The 17846-nt window shown below is 41.5% G+C and overlaps 2 protein-coding genes across 6 annotated transcripts in view; both read left to right on the plus strand.

Moving 5' to 3' along the window:
- Positions 1–612: 612 nt before the first annotated feature.
- Positions 613–2703, plus strand: wdr89 (WD repeat domain 89). 2 transcript variants are annotated; one of them, XM_047610795.1, is made up of 2 exons: positions 613–840; positions 1338–2703. In XM_047610795.1, exon 2 carries the CDS (start codon positions 1394–1396, stop codon positions 2531–2533), a length of 1140 nt encoding a protein of 379 aa, XP_047466751.1. In that variant the 5' UTR covers positions 613–840; positions 1338–1393; the 3' UTR covers positions 2534–2703. The 2 variants fall into 2 exon arrangements, with proteins under 2 accessions (XP_047466751.1, XP_047466750.1); XM_047610794.1 differs by having other exon boundaries at positions 1369–2703.
- Positions 2704–5779: 3076 nt separating this feature from the next.
- The window catches only part of ppp2r5eb (protein phosphatase 2, regulatory subunit B', epsilon), a 45469-nt gene continuing 33402 nt past the window's right edge, over positions 5780–17846 (plus strand). For 2 of the 4 annotated variants that reach the window (XM_047610791.1, XM_047610792.1), the window contains exon 1: positions 5780–6174. Coding sequence is in view for 1 of the 4 variants with exons in the window: in XM_047610790.1 (XP_047466746.1) it covers positions 11373–11410 (38 nt within the window). In the remaining 3 variants the exon portion in view is untranslated. Of the gene's footprint in view, positions 6175–11303; positions 11411–17846 lie in introns of those variants that run through there. The other 2 variants (XR_007114622.1, XM_047610790.1) reach the window with 2 other exon arrangements.

A 17846-nucleotide genomic window follows, 5' to 3' on the forward strand; every position in this document is an offset into this window, starting at 1 on the left:
ATTCCAAAAGAGCCTGAACGTTTTCAAAATGATGTAAAATGACCACGAAGAGTCTGAAATGAGACATAAATAAACATAAATAGACACAGAACAAGGTCACAAATGACAGGAAAAGACTTGATGTGGTCATGAAACGATTCTTAAAAGCCCAAAGTCACAAAAAAACATTCGTAAAACAATGCAAATAAAAATGGAGCAGCCCTAAAGTAACACAAACTCATGCAAAAGGCCATGAAATGACATTAGACAATAAGAATCACCGCAAACAGATTCTAAATTGACATTAAATGACTATAAAGTGGCCGAAATGATGTTTAATGGCCTCAAAGTCTAAAGGGATACAACGTGACCCCAAAAAGGTTTAAAACAAGAAGCAGATGTGGTTCAGTTTATAGATATTCTGCTGCCCCCTGTTGGACGATGACGGACACACGATTACCTTTAACGTTTAATTATATATATTTTAAGTAAATATATAAAGAAATAAAAATACAAATCAATTAAAATATGTTAATGAATACATATAAAGTCAAAATATAAAAAATAAAGTATATTTATAAGCGTTGAAGAGAAGCGGAACCTTCTTTTTGAAGTTAAGGTTCCGCACGGACTGTTGATACCGTGACACCGAAAACTTCCTCCATGCGTGATTTGAGTTTAAACGGCGTGACTATATTTTTAGTTTATTTTGAAAGTTTTGTTTTTTATTAATATTAATGTTAAATCATTTTATTTTCACCACATGTTGCGGCGTTTTACAAAAATTGGCGACTGACGAGAAGAAGCGTTAATGTAAAGTTTAGACGTTTTTCTTCTATTTGTGGAAAATTATAGAAACAGGTAGGTTAGCTTCAACATTTATCACACATCACATTTATTATTATTATTATTTTACATTTACAAGATAATGGTTGAAGGAAACGGCGATGTTTCTGCTTCTTATGTCAAATAAAATATATCTCCGCAGAACTCAACAGAAAAATTAGCAAATTTAGGGTTTTTTCGTTTAATGACAAATATAAACGAATCACTTACTAATAATTAACAACCGTGTACAAACCCATCCTGTGCTGCATCATTCGGCCTATGTATTAGCACCCAAATAATTTAGGATTTTATTTAACTGGAAGAAACCTGTGAAAAAAGATGGCTAATACTAATCTATAATAAGCATTAGAATTAAAGCATTTGTTTTATTGAGCTAAATTACAAAGACGAATCTTGTTGATCTTTAGTTCTATGTTTGAGTCCTCACATGCTCAGTGTGTGAAAAACAACCAGGAAATCAGAACATATTTAGATTTTTGAGTCTTTACTTGAACAGTTGAATTTTTCAGCACTGATGGTTTCATTTCCTGCCCGGATTAGTTTGGCCTCATCGGACTGAGCTTCCATGGACGGTCTGGAGGAGAAACTCAAAGGCCTGTCCATCGTCCGGCGGTCCCGTCCGGAGGAGCCCACCTACCTGCTGGACGTGTCCCTGCAGGGGACGGGTCTCCTGGCCGTGTCCTGCTCCAACTTCACCGTCCACCTGCACAACAAGGACACTCTGAACCAGGTGGGGGAGTATCGGGGACACACGGGGCCTCTTTGTGGGGTCACGTTCGCCCACACCTCCTCTGACCTCCTGTACTCTGGCTCTGCCGACGGGACGGTCCGGGCGTGGGACGTCCGCTGTCCCGGGTCCGAGTCGGTGCAGGTGTTTAAGAGCGACGCGTCTCACAGTTACTGCAGCCTGGACCTGAGCTGCAGCGACGCGCTGCTGTGCGCCGGCACCGAGCAGCTCAACGACGAGGACAGCTTCCTGGTCTTCTGGGACACGAGGAAGCCGGGCGGCGGCGGCCTCCTCGGGGTCTACTCCGAGTCGCACAGTGATGACATCACGCAGGTGCGCTTCCACCCCCGGGACAAAGACCGCCTGGCGTCCGGCTCCACCGACGGCCTGGTCAACGTGTTCGACCTGAGCCGGGGCGCCGAGGAGGAGGCGCTGCTCGCCACCTGCAACAGCGACTCGTCGGCCGGCGCCGTGTGCTGGAGCGGCGCCGCCTACGACCGGCTGCTCTGCCTGAGCCACGACGAGGGGCTGCACCTGTGGGACCTGAGCCAGCTGGACACGGACGAGCCTCTGACCGTCTTCAGCGCCGCCGACGCTCGCAGCCTCACCCCGCTGGGCGACGGCGGCGGCCGCCTGGATTACCTGGTGGGGGGCGTGTGGCTGGAGGAGGCGCAGAGGCTGCTGGTGGTGGGCGGGGAGAACGGCGGCGACCTCCACCTGATGGAGTGCGACGGCCGAGGCCTCCGCCTGCTGAGGAGCCTGGAGGGTGGTCACTCTGCGACGGTGCGCTGCTTCCTGTGGGACGCGGCCGGCGAAGCCCTGGTCACCGGCGGGGAGGACGCTCAGCTGTTGCTATGGAAACCGGGGGGGGAGGAGCTCACGGCGAGAAAGAGGGAGTCCATGAAGAGCGACTCGACTTTAAGGCAGAAGTCCAGACCGCACAAGAAACACGGCTACCAGAGAGAGAAGAAGAAGTAAAACTGTTTCTTCTTCTTCTGTGGTTCTGCTGCAGCGTCAGAACATCAGAGCAGGAACATTCAGCGTCACACAACCACCTGTAAATTTATTCTTAAGTTATGAGTTTCAGCTCGTCCAGTTTGACTTTTGGACAGAAGGAAATGAAATAAATATATTAATTAACATTTTAACTTGATGTTTTTTTCTTCTTCTTCCTCTGAACTGTCTAATATTTAAAAGTGTGAGTGAACCACACATGATGCTACAGACGAGTGTGTTTGACTCGTAAAAGGATTCAGTTCATCTTAACGAGTCTTGATTGATACCATCATAGATTTTATTCATTTTTAACCCTTTATCGTTCCTCTGGTGGTTTATGGGACAGCAGCAGCTCCATGAACCAGTCAGAGCTCTGGACTCCAGTTTGAGTAAATGCTGCATGATGCAATAAGTCATTTTGTTCTGGTTTCATTGATAAAAGTCAGTGACTGTAGTGATAGAAACTTCAGAGTCTTGTCTTTAAAAAGAGACAAAGACCATGAATGAGCTTTTTGCAGAAATGCTGGAATGATGAGTGGTTAACGTGATGAGACGTGACTCATTATTATTAGAAGATGAATGAAAGAGTTTGTGGATGATTCACAGGAAACGAGTAAATCAGGGTTTTTCCATCTGCAGCAGCAGCAGAGAGAAGAAAGTATTAAGGAGTAAAACCCTTAAAGTTTGATGACATGATGGTGTCATCACATTAAACTGTTCTTCAGAGACACAAGACAAACTGAGACACAACATGACGGATAAATTCACCTAAAAACAGACGAGAAAGATGCAAATAAATAGAAAAAACAAAAAAGGTGCAAAAAAAACACTAATTATAACAACAATAATCTGAGAAAGTTTAAGAATGTGAGATGTGAGACTATCTGAATGATTATGGGACGTAAATCAGCTGCATGACACAAAATGACACAAAACAAACACAACGAGACAGAAAATGTCTCCTGGATGTAACATGTTCTAATAAGATGCAACAAACCTGAAAATATACAAACAGCTGAACAATAAAATGATGAACTGCATCAAAGCAAATGATTAGATCAAGAAATGGACTAAAACTGATGATCAGTCTGAACTGTTCCTGATTCCTGATGCATCACATGGTGCGATTCATTATATAACGCGTCTTTGTCTTATTGCAGAACAGGTTTTCAGCTTTTATTTCATTTTCAGGAAAGACTGAAGAACTTAATAAAACATTACTAATAAAACTATTCATTTATTATTATTTGGATCAAATGTAGTTTATAAACCTGGTGACAGACCAGAGCAAAACACTCAATGTGACGACATCGAGAAATAAAACTACAACAAAACCAGACAAACTGAGCAGAGAATTAGAAACTGATCGACACAAAGAGACGTCAGATCAACCTGAGGAGAAAAAGTGACGACACAGATAAACAACAACAACAACAACTAAAAAAGAAATTTATTGCACGTTAATGCGTCAGTGAGAATAATTTAAATGAAAGTTTTATTTTCTGGCTGAAGAACGTGAACATACGGAAAAGCCAGAGGGTCCAATCTGACTCACAGCGTGAAATTGCAAAGTGATTTTACACAGAAGATATTACATAGAGGATTTTACCTGCAACTTTCCAACAAACGTAAAGTGATTCCTTATGTGTTGGAGTCAGAGTGGAGGATGTAAATATTAACATGTTCTTGTCTCCACTAGAACAAACGGAAACGTCTGTAGTTGTTGTTATTTGCAGCTTATTATTGTGTCATAAACTAAAATAACGGGGAAGGACTTCCTGGTCCTCATCGGGGGGGGGTCCATTCAGTGGACCGGACCATCAGAACCCCCCCTCCCTAAACCTGAACCACATTTATACTAAACGTTGCAGGTGAAGGACCAAGAAGATCCTGGACCCTGGGCTCCATTTATTTATTAACTTACTTTAAGGATCACAGTTAAGCTGAATACACACAATATATTACATGTCAAAACACACAGTTTCACTCATTTGCATTTATAAAACACAAAACTTATGTATATAATACATTTAAACAAAAAGAAAATACACACAAAAAATGTATTACATTCCTTTCAGATTAAAGTGGACACACACATTAAAATTAGAGACAAAATGTCGAAAAAAAATAATATACGACTTGTAAAAACATTGTAAAACACAGACACCTTCCACCTTTTCACACTCCACATTCATTCATTTTTAATTAGAAACTATTCCACAACATCACCGTTACTGGCAAATCTGCTGTTGTGTTTGTGTGTGTTATTGCAATAAATGATTTGGTCGAATAAAGAAACGTCTGTTCTTCCGTCTGCTCCTCTGAGCCTGAACTGGACCTGAGCATCTCAGCGTCGTACGTACGAGCTGCCACCTTTAACTTTACAAGTTTATATTTCATTTTGTTCAATTTTATTTTATTTTAGCTTGTGTGCTGTTACTTCTCTTTCTCCTGTTGTACTTGGTTTACTACTGGCTGCAGGTACAAAAATAGATTTCACTGCAAAACCTCTTATCGTTCTATCTTGAGAACTTTCCCATTATTCATGGAACCTAATAACTCAGAGTTCACACAGAGGTGGAACCATGCAAACTAATATCTGACCTGAGAATGTTTCCTTGATCTTGAATCTTGATCTTGCTTCTAAACCTGAGAGGAGCAGGGACACAATTTAAAACGTGGCTCCTTGTCCCATAAAGGGTTAAATAAGATGTTAAAACTCTTTTTTATTATTATTATTTGGATCAAATGTAGTTCTAACGCTGCAGACGGGCTGGAATAAAGCGTGTGGAGCAGTGACAGAGGAGACCTGTATGTCTCAGTTATGTAACTCTTCCTGCAGAATATCCCTCTCTTAATCTCGGGGCTTGCACAGAAACCCACTCCTCTTCACACCGGGCTGGAGCCAAGCGCTGAACGGGGCTAAAGGGCCGTCGGAGTCCGGGCAGGGAGCGCAGAGGCTCCGGGGCAGGGCCTGGGACGGGTCTAACCTCATTCTAACCTCATTCCGGCTCCACAACTCTTCACTTTCTGGCCAGATCGCTTCCCTTGTCCCCTTCTCCTCTTCAACCTAACCGACTGATCCGGCGGATGATTGACAGCTCCCGGCAGCCAATCACAGCTTTGGACGTTGCTCCCGGCAGCCAATCATAATCTCGAATGTTGCGCGCGTCAGCCAATCGGCGTCGTACGACCGCCCGTGACGCTGAATCAGCACGCTAGGCTGCACCTGTGTTATGTGTGCCATGGTCTGAGCCCAGCAGTGTTGACAATAGGGCGAAAAGAAGCAGCCCCGAACCGCAAAACGAGCTGAGCAAAAACACAAAAATCCAGGGCTAGACTCAGTAACGGGAATGTAAATGCGTCAAACGAATCGTTTTTATACAGCCGTGCTTTGCTATTAATGGGAGTTTGAGGATTATTCCGTTGGAAGGAAAGGTACTCGTGGGTTTGGCTGTTTCAGGCCAAGATTTATTTTCCTCCTGCTCTTCCGCCGCTGCTCGGGAAAGAAAAGCTGCTGGAGGTAGTAGCCTCGCTGTGAGCTAGCCCGATAGCTTTCTATTCCACCAACATAGGAGAACTCCTCGCCGCCGTCTCCGTTGCGAACCGCAGAGGATATCAAGGTAAAGTACAACGATCGGACACAGCTCAAACACACACTTGCATTTGACCTGTGTGCAGTATATAAATATATATAGACGGATATTGTGTTGATGTAAATAGTGGAAGTAATCCCAGACTCGCATGTAGCATGTAGCTATACTGTATATCAGAGACTGTTACAGTCATGAGCAACTATTTATCGATCTATTTATCTATTTATTGACTGATTTATTACCGATGGCCTCCAGTAAAGAAGAATCATTCAGGTTGTTTCACTGCGGTGTCATTATCGGACAGAATAACGATCTCAATCAAACGTGTTCAAATACACATCGGCGGTTTGCGTTTGTACTCATTAAGTCTCCTCTGTTTGCAAAAAAATAAAAAATGTAGTATTATGTGATGATTGGCTAAATAATAAATTTAAACAGCTAAACAGACAGCCCCCACTCCCCTCCCTCCCTCGGTCTTGTCAGTAGCTAACGGTAGCAACATTAGCATCTGTCTCCTGTATTCACACCTGGGTTGATCCCAGGTAACGTTACCTCACTACTACACACGTAATAAATTAATATTCACTTTAATAACTCCGCTGGATCGTCTCTTTATGTTGCAATTGCAGCACCAAGCCAAGCTAACTGCTAACGCTCAACTTGAGCTAACCCGCGCTAACGTTAGCCTAGCCGGCTAGCTAAACCAAAATCAAATAAAATACAGTGTTTTTTTGAAATGAAGCCTCACGGCTGTGGTTGGAAAAAAATAATAATATTTTGCCTCCGTGTTTAGAGCACCGAGCTGCTTTTATATGCAAAGTGTGGACGGTTAGGTGGAGGGGTGTGCTGCTTGGTAACGGTTTAACGGAAAGCTAACGCGGCTAATGCTGCCAACGCTGCTAACGCCTCAAACTACTGGATTTTTTTTTGACCTTATGCGGTTAGTGTGTTGTATTATTTTATTTTATTGTATTTTGTTATATATTATGCACGATTTAGAGTGTCTATATATTGCTGCTGCAACTGTGAAATATCCGTATTATTACTAAAAATTAAAAGCATTATTGATAATATTAACCTACTTAACTAACATAATGTGCTTTAAAACATTATTATGTGGTGATTGTGTCTCTGTGGTTTGGTCTGAGGTCCTGAAATGATCAGACTAGATTATTAAATACTCACCAGAGTTCATCAACCACTAAATAACCAAACCACCTCCAGAGAATGAGTTTTATTTTTAAGAATCAAGAGTTTATTGTCATTATGAGAACATAACAAAATTTTGCAGACTCCCAACTTAAAGAGGACAAATGCAGTACACAGACATTTAATAAGAAACTTATGAAAAATATCAACACCTTTAGAAAAAAATAAAAATATGTACAGAGAAAATGTAAGTAATGTGCACAAAGTGCAACTTAATTCAAGTCCCAGTCTGTGAAATGTGGTGAGTGTGTGATTGTCTTCCTGCAGAGGCCTGATCATCTGTTTGGTTGTCAACAATGTGTGTGTGTGTCTGTGTGAGTGTGTTTCAGTCTGGATCAGGATGAGAGGAACCACCAGAACTCCTCCTCTTCATCAGTTAGAACATCTTCCTCTTAGTCTGGAGGCTTGTACGAGTCCATAGCCGGCGTTTTACTACAGTAGATGTAGAAACAGATGTGTGTTCACTCGTACGTCTGTTTAAATGACATGAAAACTGTTTAATTATGAAGAAATAATTCATTTAAGCCTCCTCTTACCTTCACATTTACTAACACTCTTTGTCCTTGGGTTCAGTTTCACTCCAGCAATTTAAACTTCCAAAAAAATGTAGTAGTTTCGGTATGAATAAATTATCTATCTATCTATCTATCTATCTATCTATCTATCTATCTATCTGTCTATCTGTCTGTCTGTCTGTCTGGAACAAGTGAATTAGGCTAAAGTTTGCATTTAATAAACTATCCCCCATTTCTTTAAAAAATAAATAAATAAATAAGAAAAATCGGTTCCACTTCTCCGAATCAAACATTGGACAGATTAGGAATCATAGTTATTTTCATTGAAAAGTTTCAGTCTTCTATGTAGTTTTCGCACTAAGCAAATTAATGCTTTGGGTCAGATTAGACCCTCTGGTGTGTTTGACACCTGTGCACTAAGTCATGTTCAGGGTTTCTAGACAAAAAGCTTTGTTAACCTTAACTTTTCCGTCGGGTGAAACCAAGTGTCAGATGTCAACTTCGAACCCAGACACCGTTTTTTTTGTAAAACTCTTGAGTATGTGACTCTGAGCTGAGTGAGCACGAGCCAACGCTGCCTCTTGGATTGTGCGTGTGACCTGTTGAGGGATGTGATCATCGCCGGTAATGACAGTGTAGTAACATGGATGATGAGCGGTGGAAGAGCTGCTGATGATGAAAGATGAGGCCTTTAAAAAGTGTTTGCAGCGTCTCACGGGCCAGATGTGGCGTCATGCATTACACAGTTTTCCTTTTCGTGTGTTTTGTAAAGTAAAAAAAGTGGTGCAGGACTGGAGGGATATAAATGACAAACAAAAGTAAAATATAAAACACACAAAACATCTCCTGGGAAACCTTAGTGCTTTGAGGAGATGTGTTCAACCTTCTACCACAGTTATGTTGCAGTTGTATTCACAAGTTCCAAGAGTTTTAAAATGCTTAAGAGAATATAAAATATGATGCAGGCTCAGAAGTCCAAAAACAAAAGAGACACAAAACTGCTGCAGGGGGACGCAACAAGGGCCCAACAAGCACAAAACAACCCAAGACGGATGAAACGAGTTTCAATGCAGCTGAAAAACTATTTCAAAATGATTTTTACATAGAAAGCAACTCAGAAACAGCTCCATGGTGCTGAGCACACAAAGACACACAAAATGTCTCCTGGGAGATGCACAGTGTTACATTAACATGCAAAACTACTATCAAACAAGTAAGTTAAGAGTTTAAAAAACATGTCGGAGAATTTAAAATATGATGCAGTAAATTACAGTTCACAGGCTCAGAGGCCTGAAGAGTGTCGCTGACCTGGAAGCTTCAACAAAAGAGACACAAAACTAGCACAGATGGATGCAAATAGATGCAAAACGCCACACAAAGGTGCAAAACAACTCCAAAAATGTGCTGTGTCAGTTGCAAATCAATTTAGACACTAGGCAAAATGACGAGATACAAGATACAAGGCAGCTACAAAGAGAGAAAACACAAAAAATGCAAAACAACAACAACAAAAAAACTGTCAAATTAAGTGCAAAACCACTTCAGAAACAAATGATTGGGTGTAAAAATGAGTGAAAAATGTGAACAAAAAGCAAAAGGGGCAAAAACAAACACAATGAAAATGCTCCTGGTGGATGCAAAGTGTTATAATAAGATGCAAAACTATTAGAAAAACAAAACGGATGCAGTTTGACTAGAGCAACTTCTAATAACTACAAGAAACACGAAACGATGGCGAAAAGGTGCACAACTACTTCACAACTAAACTAAATGACTGGAGATACAGAATGACCAGAAATGACAACAACCAAAAAAAAAACACAAAGAGACACAAAAGAAATTGGAAGAATGTAAATAATGATTTTTTATCACATGTTAATGAACTCGTAAGAATAATTCCAGCTGCCTCTTATTTAATTCAACTCTCCTGCTCCGTGCAAACGTCACATGGTTCCATATTTCTAATAGTAGAACAGAGGAAGTGCGGTGAGTGTACTTTATTTGATAGAGAACAAAAGACCCGGGCGTTTGACTTGTATGTCGACCTGCCGCATGCCGGAGGCCAGGTGTGGTCGGGTGTAAAACACGTCCACGGTGTTTGTGTGTTTTGTGGAGGCGTGCTCTTAGTTTTGCTTTTGTCTCGCTGGGTCATCTTCAAGGTTCCTGAATGTCACACATGGGGGGGGGGGGCCCAGCCTCAGATAACCCAACATCCAAAGTCTCCTGTGTTTGCAGCGACTGCCTCCTCCGTATCAGCTCCTCGTGCTCTGTGTGTGTGTCTGTGTGTGTCTGTGTGTGTCTGTGTGCGTGTGTGATTTCAAGTTGCTCGGCTAATTTGTTCTCAGCTGTGTCAACGATCGTCCCGCCAACGAATCGCGGTAATTAAGACGCGGTGTCATGTTGCAGCGATCGGTTGATAGCAGCGACGCGAGGAGGATGTGGGATAGTGGATTCATGCTGGGAGCTGTGGAGCTGCCTGATGCATGCGTGTGATAGTTACATGTGTTGTTTACAGGGCGTCATCAAGTCCAAAACGACGAGTTTGGGATTGAATTTTGTTGAATTTGTGAATCAAATTGTCCTGTAAAGTCGTGTTGTTTTTTTTCCTCCCAGTGTTTTTTTTTTTTTAAGCTTAACAGTTAATCTGTTAATGGAGAATATCTGCGGCCTCCGGTTTAAGTACATTTCCTTCGGTTTCTCGCGTTATATCATCACGAATGACGCTTTGAATCTCTGCTCTATAAAAAAAACAAACCCACAGGATGTGAAACAGGCGCAGACGATGAATCCGTCGGTAAGAAATAACTGTAACGTTCCTGAGACGTTAGAGAAGAATCTAGTTTTAGGGGTTGGACTGTTTATGGTGGTAATAATTAATTGTGGCTGTGTTTTTTTTTTTTTCTGTTGGATTAATCCCAAACGATGCTCTCACTATTTTTTATGCTGTAGTAAATATTCACAGTGAGAGGAAGAGCTGAAATGTTAACGGTTGCATGATGTTCATTCCAGCTGCTCGTCCAATGGATTTGCGTTAGTTTGTGAAGAGTTGCATCGATTTAAATCCTATTTTTGCAGCTTTTAAGGTTTTAAAGCTAAAAACAAAAGGCGTCTTCCTCCTTTTCATCGTCTTGAGTTGGCGTCTTCGCTGTTTGTTCCCTCCCTCCTGTTTGTTGACTTCCTGTCGACCAGCAGCTCCGTCCATCCCTCCCTCCCCTCTCCTCCTCCCTCCTCTTCCTCCCTTTCTGTCGCTCGCTGCCCCCCCCCCTCCCCTCTCCTTCCTCCCTCCTTGTTCTTTAATCCCAACCCTCCCCGAGCCTGTTCAGATGTCATCTGGCCTCTTATGTAAGGAGCGTGGGGAGGGGAGGGGGGGGGCTTTGGTGGTTGTGTTGCCGTACGCCCGACCAGCCGGCGTAGTCCTGCTCTCCCTGCTCGCGTTGTGTTGTTGTGGTGGTGGAGCTGGAGCGTTAGCGTCTATTCAGAGAGGAAGCTTTAAACCCACTGATGGTTGTTCATGGGGATTCCACTTCCCCTTTGCACAGGTAAGAGAAAATAAGACTTAAGATTTGAATAGACTGATGTTTGTCCACTGTCACGGGAGCTGAATGCACGAGAGCATCGGTCTGCTTTTTGTGTTCATTGTTGTGATGTAGCAGCCGGAGTCGGTTCATGTTGCAACTGTCGCACAGATTCATAAGCTTCGATTCCATTATAGTTTTTTCCCAAAATAAAAGCGCTATTTTTGAAATTTCGGCAAGAGTATAACTGCGCCTTGTTTCCATTGAAAGGTGTTTTGTGAATGAGCTGTAACTCTCGCACAGTCTTGGCTTCACTTTGACAAAGATGGACTTAAAAAGAACTGGTCACATTCACTTTCCTGATCCCTGCAGGGAAATGACTTTGTCCAAGAGTCACGAGTTAAGAAAAGAACATATATGAGCAAGACATGAGAATATAATAAAATAAGAATAGAGGGTATGTGATGTCACAGCTGTCTGACGTCTCCATGGTTACGGCCACTGAGCGGCAACAAGTGACAGTTGAACGTGGAGATTAGCAGCATTAGCTTGAATCACAGGCTTTAATAGCAGCTAAATTGTAAAAATAGACGCTGCTTTAGAAGAAAATACTGGAATCCAGACCCAGAAACCTGGTGTTGTGGTTCATTTAGTGTCAGGTAATGTTAATTTATTCTGTATTTATAGATGAAGTCAAACCTTAAGTTACTTCTTCAGGTGCGTTTCTGGAGGTTCTGTCAGATCAGTTTGTGGATGTTGTTGTTTTGATGTAGTTACAGTCGACAGTAACTATTTCAGTTCAACAATAAATAACAATAAAACAATAAACTGAATATTTGTGATCGCTCCTCATCGTCCTTTTAAAGCTACAGTGTTGTACAGCTAACGTTACTTCTCAGTAAAGCTGTTAGCGTTAGCATCTTTTATTTAGCTACATTTATCAAATAAACTAAAATGAAAAGAACTAAAACTAACTTATCTGCAACTAATTCACTTTTCCAAATAAGGGAGTGCTTTAGTACAAAGGTCGTACTTTAGTATAATATTTCCTGGCGTTGAAATCAGGTCCATATAAATATCAGGACAACTGGTTTCTGGCACATGTCACTGTTCATGGACCATTTGTTATTTGGTAGATTATATGGATCATTGATGAGTCCATTTGTCCTTAATTTGATCTGATAATGCACTTTTTTCCTGGTCTCTCTGTATTTACTGACACATGTCACCATGTTTTTGCTTCTTTGGGGTGTGGCCCAGGTGGAAGTGACATCACTGCATATCCTCTATAAGAGGTAGAAGCAAAAATGACCAAAAAAAACAACAACAACGACGGGAAAAACGCTAAAAAAGTGTTTCCATGGCATTTTTATATCCATACATGTGAAAAACAACATCATGAGAGCGTAAAGGTGCTTTAGCTTTAGATATTTGAGAGGTTTTTAGAAATGTGATGCATCCTTTACTCCTGCAGACAGTTGCTTCGTGTTATCAGCCTCAAACATCATGCACCCATGGGCCACTCTAGTGATAATATTCCTCTTTAACCGGTTAAATACTTTGCCTTTAAAAGAATTATATCTGCTGATGAACAATAGTTTTATCTTTTATCAATAAGTAGCAAATCCTCACATTGGACAATCTGCAGTCAGAGCATCAGTCTGCTTTTTGTGTTCATTGTTGTGATGTAGCAGCCGGAGTCGGTTCGTGTTGCAACTGTCGCACAGATTCATAAGCTTCGCTTCCATTATAGTTTTTTTCCCAAAATAAAAGCACTATTTTTGAAATTTCAGTGAGAGTATAATTGCGCCTTGTTTCCATTGAAAGGTGTTTTGTGAATGAGCTGTAACTCTCGCACAGTTGTGGCTTCACTTTGACAAAGATGGACTTAAAAAATACTGGATGAAAAAAAATGAAGCAGGTTTAGCTTAAAAATCATTACAGAACATTTATTTGCAGGTTAAATGGTTCTGCTTTGGTTCTAGGAGACTGAGGAAGTTCCTCCAGCTTCTTATGTCTCATGTGTCTTTGCTCTTCTCTGTCGTCATACGTTTTAAATCCAATCAGCTCCAGTCGTCTCACACTGCAGCTTCTATCTATGTCTTTGTTTTGGATTTTCCTCACACGTGGACTAATCTCACAAGACCAGTCGTACGCATCCATCTTACGATGCAGTGACCCTGCAGCACGACTGCACAGACCTCAGGCTCCGAGTCCTTCAGACGGACTTCCTCAACTTTATCACATTCATCTGATTTATCTGATTTATCTGAGTGTAGCCTGCACATGAGATCTGTCAGCAGAGCTCAGTCATACTTTACTCTACATCAGCTTCTCATACCAGGTTCCTTTTCTCTCTGCCAGTGCAGGAAGATGCAGCATGAAGAAGAACACAACACAGTCTCTTATCTGCTCATTTTATAGGCTTGTTAGGAACCAGAGACACTGGGTCCGTTATCTATTTCTAATAATTAGTGATGCACTGATACAGAAGTTTAAAATACCAGTTTGGCCGATGTTTTTTCTTGTGGTATTTACGTTACTGAACTGTTTTTGAGTCTTTCAGCTCTTCATCCGATCCTTTTATTAAAACAAATTCAATCAGACAAATTTATAAAACAAAAATAACCTTAAGTGTCAATTTCAAGTTCTTTTCTTAAAAATAACGTTCTCAGTGAATTCTTCAGTATTACATTGCCCAACAAAATCATTTGTGTGGTTTTAGCCTGATACCGAACGACGAGAACATGTTTTCAGTACCTGCATTTTTTGTGAAAACTAAAAATACATTAAATGTAAAGCGGCCTGCACATAATGCACGTTCACTGTGTCGTGCTTGTTTTCCAGATGTCACATGAGGTTTGATGTGTTAAAATCCTTTGTTACAGAACCACCTTCGCTGAAATATCGCTGTGTTGCAAACTGCATAAAGTGAATCTTTCTAGTTTGGAAACACAACGAAAATGCACAAAAAAGAGAGAAAACAGGAAATCGAAAATCGGCCGTGGCATCTTTTTTTGCCGATGTTAAATAATGAGGCGAATATCGGCCTTTACAGCTCATAACATGACCAAGACCAGTGAGCTAAGGTTTGGGTTTATTTGGAGGAAATAAAACTCCTTCTAGACTTGTTCTTCTTGCCTTCTAGTTGTGAAGGAGTGTGCAGATCAGCTGTTCCCTCTAAGCCATTAACCAGAGATAATCTCAGAGTGAAGGTGATCTTCTGAGGCCTCGTCCTGCTTTGTTTCTGATCAGCCGATCACAGAACTCGTGCCCACTTTCAGTTTTTCATTGTTTACACTGACGCTTGCTTTAAGCTTTAAGGCCTCGTCTGCTCCGAGGACTCGCTTTGTTTGACATTTGAATAGTTTTGAAAGGCAAAACATGTCAACTGAGGCAGGAAATGAAATGTTCACATACTACACGGCCGCGTTTAGGTTTTTACTTTTAACGCCAACGTTAACTCCAAAAACAGGTGATTTGGTGAACAAACGAATGAAAAATTACACAAAATGTGAACAAAAAGCAAAAGAGGCAAAAACAAACACAATGAAATTGCTCTTGGTGGATGCAAAGTGTTATAATAAGATGCAAAACTATTAAAAAAAGAAAAGGAAATGAGCTAATTAGAGAGATGCAATTTGACTAAAATACCTTCCAGTGACCACAAGACACCAGCTGATTATTCCAGAAACAAACAGGACGAGGTGAACTACTGCTTCAAAACTGAACTAAATGACAATAAAAAGACGTAAAGAGACACAAAACTAAGAGATGAAAACTAAACTATAACTTAGGGCGGTTTAACCAAGAGTATATGTCACTGTGTTTATTTTTTCATGGCTGATCAGGAGTTAACAACGTTTTCTACCTGTTGAGAGAAGAATTTACTGCGGTCGATCGACTTAATGAACTATTTTATTGTCGTGATTAGTGAATATTGTAGAATAATTCCACACTGGTAGTAAAACTGGTTTAATGACGCTGTTTACAAAGAAGAAACACTCACGACTCTAATGAAGTGAGGAATCAGAATAAAAACACAACTACAGTCAAAATGCAAAATGTTCACTGTGAAAATTTCACAAGCATCTTTTAGAAAACCCAGACAGGGTCTTAAGTTTTGAACTTGGAGTTTATTTGAGTGTGTTTGAAGGTAATTTATCAGTATATTACTCTAAACCTAATAAATAGTTTTGTGGAGGGTGTGGTTACCATGTGGCCATTTCACCTAGCAACCAGAAATAATGTTTTCTGATTGGCTGATAGGTTCAAGGAGCAGACACCTGTCTCCTCTTCCATTCATATATTACTGATCTCTTTTATCTGCAGCTTATGTTACTAATGTGCGACAACTTTTATCACTTCTCAGCGTGAAAAATGAGTCCTGCATAAAAAGTAGTGCAACTTTATCCTGACAACACTGGTTGTTTGGTTAATTTTTAGGAAACCAAAAAACCTCCAAACATCAGACACGGCTCCTTTTTTTTTTTACACATCTTCACCTTCACCACCGTCATAACAATAACATACTAATATACAGCCCGGCCCCACTACAAACAAACACAGCCCGTTTTTATTTACTCGGTTTGTGACTTCCAGGTCGATACCTGTCGAACCGGCTGCAGAGGGATTTGCTCAGTGTTTAGCTGCAGGTGTTTTCCCGCCGCGTGGAGACGTTCTCACAGCTGGATCATTAACCGGAGGCCGGTTGTGAAAGTGGAGCTGACGGACGAGTCCCCGCTCATCGAATCGAGTCTGCGTCGGTAGATTTTGAGAAAGAGTCTCGTTTCCTCCCGTTAACATGAGCAGATACTATGAGGCTCTGAGGGGATTAATAATGATGTGTTGGGACTGTTTCATGTTTCCTACCAGAACCGTGGTTATAAAGAGTCACGACTTTAAAACACAAGGAAAATGTGGTGGATTTCTGGAGAAACATCGATCATGTCGACGTGACAACAAACACTGTGTTCGATGTAGGATTTAATAGCAAAGATATCCTTGTTCTTCTCCTCCTCATCCTCCTCCTCCTTCTTTTCATCCTCCTCTTCCTTTTTTTTTCTTCTCCTCTCCTCCTTTTCATCATCCTCTTTCTTCTCCTCCTCCTCCTCCTCCTCCTCCTCTCCTTGTTTTTCCTTTTGTCTCCTTCCTTTTGTTCTATTTCCAGTAGCTGTGATGCTCCTCATCAATAATCTTCTGTAGTGATTTAGTGTTTAGATGTGAACACACGTATCAGATCAGATCATTTTATTGAGTCTCCATGGAAACGGTTCGTCTCTGATCAGAACCATTGATCGCGTCGTAGAAAAACGCTGAACGTGTGTTTGATCTCCAAGCTAACACACTAACGCGGACGCTAACCTTTTCTAACTGTCTGAACTGTAGCTTTAGAAATAGAAGCACATCTGGAAAACGTCTTTCGCCGGTTCCTCCGTCTTTTCACCCCCACGTTCTAATATAAGCCTTTTGTTTGCAGCCGGTTGATTTGTGATGACAGTGTCAGGTAAACACGGAGACGTTATCTTCAACGCCGACCGTCTGAAAACCGGTTATTTTTAGGAAAAGTAGAATCCGCTCCGTCTCCGTCTCCATCTCCTCGTCTTAATCACAGATTCAGGTCTTCCTCCTCTTGCAGCGACGTTGCGTCAGCAGCCCGGTGGTCTGCGGAGGAACGACGCCGTTAATCACTTCTAACGCTGCAGTCGACTGTGGAGCCTCCGAACGCTCGTCGGAGGAGAACGTCCGTCCACGTCCTCGGGCAGCGGCCGGATGACGAGTGTTTGTTCTAGAGGCTGGACGTGTCCTCTCCTGGCGTGTCCACTCTGTTGCATACGTACGAGGCCTTTAGGACGCACTGTGTGACTTTGACTCGGAGCCTGAAGCCCCTCGTCCGGGTCTTATTATGTAATGATGTACACAGTGTTACAGGGCTAATTCTTATCCGTCTGTCTAGTGTAGTTGAGCTGGTGTGAAGATGAGGACGTTCTCCGTCTCCTCCCGACCTCCTTATGTCCTAAATCACACTGAGTGAAATGTGACAAGAGAATTATTTACACCGGTGGCCTCATTCAGCCCAATGTGATCTCAGGTGGCACAACAGAATAATAACCTATATTTGTTTTAGTGCAAAGAAGAACAAGTAATCTAGGAAAATGTTTTTGTTTAATAAACTTTCCATCGATATGAATGAAAGATAATTGTGTGTCTGCTGTTTAGTCCCTGGTCTCAGTGTTGTGTTGTGTCCACGTCTCAGTCTGCAACACTGGATAAATTACAGACAGCAGTTATTTTAATTGAGAAATTGCCGTCTTCTGTGTGATTTTCACACTTTGTGGGCGGTTTGTTTGACACCTGTGTGTTGGACTGATGCTGCAGTTAAAGACTCGCTGCTTTTATTCCGGTGCTGGTTCCTTCCATTTAAAGCAACGTTCACTTTATTGGTCCAAATGGAAAAAAA

Source organism: Mugil cephalus, chromosome 17 (genome assembly GCF_022458985.1).
Source record: "Mugil cephalus isolate CIBA_MC_2020 chromosome 17, CIBA_Mcephalus_1.1, whole genome shotgun sequence".
Lineage (NCBI taxonomy): Eukaryota > Metazoa > Chordata > Actinopteri > Mugiliformes > Mugilidae > Mugil > Mugil cephalus.

Excerpts from the sequence above, each read along its gene's own strand:
- wdr89 (XM_047610795.1), top strand. The coding sequence starts at position 1,394 with ATGGACGGTCTGGAGGAGAAACTCAAAGGCCTGTCCATCGTCCGGCGG.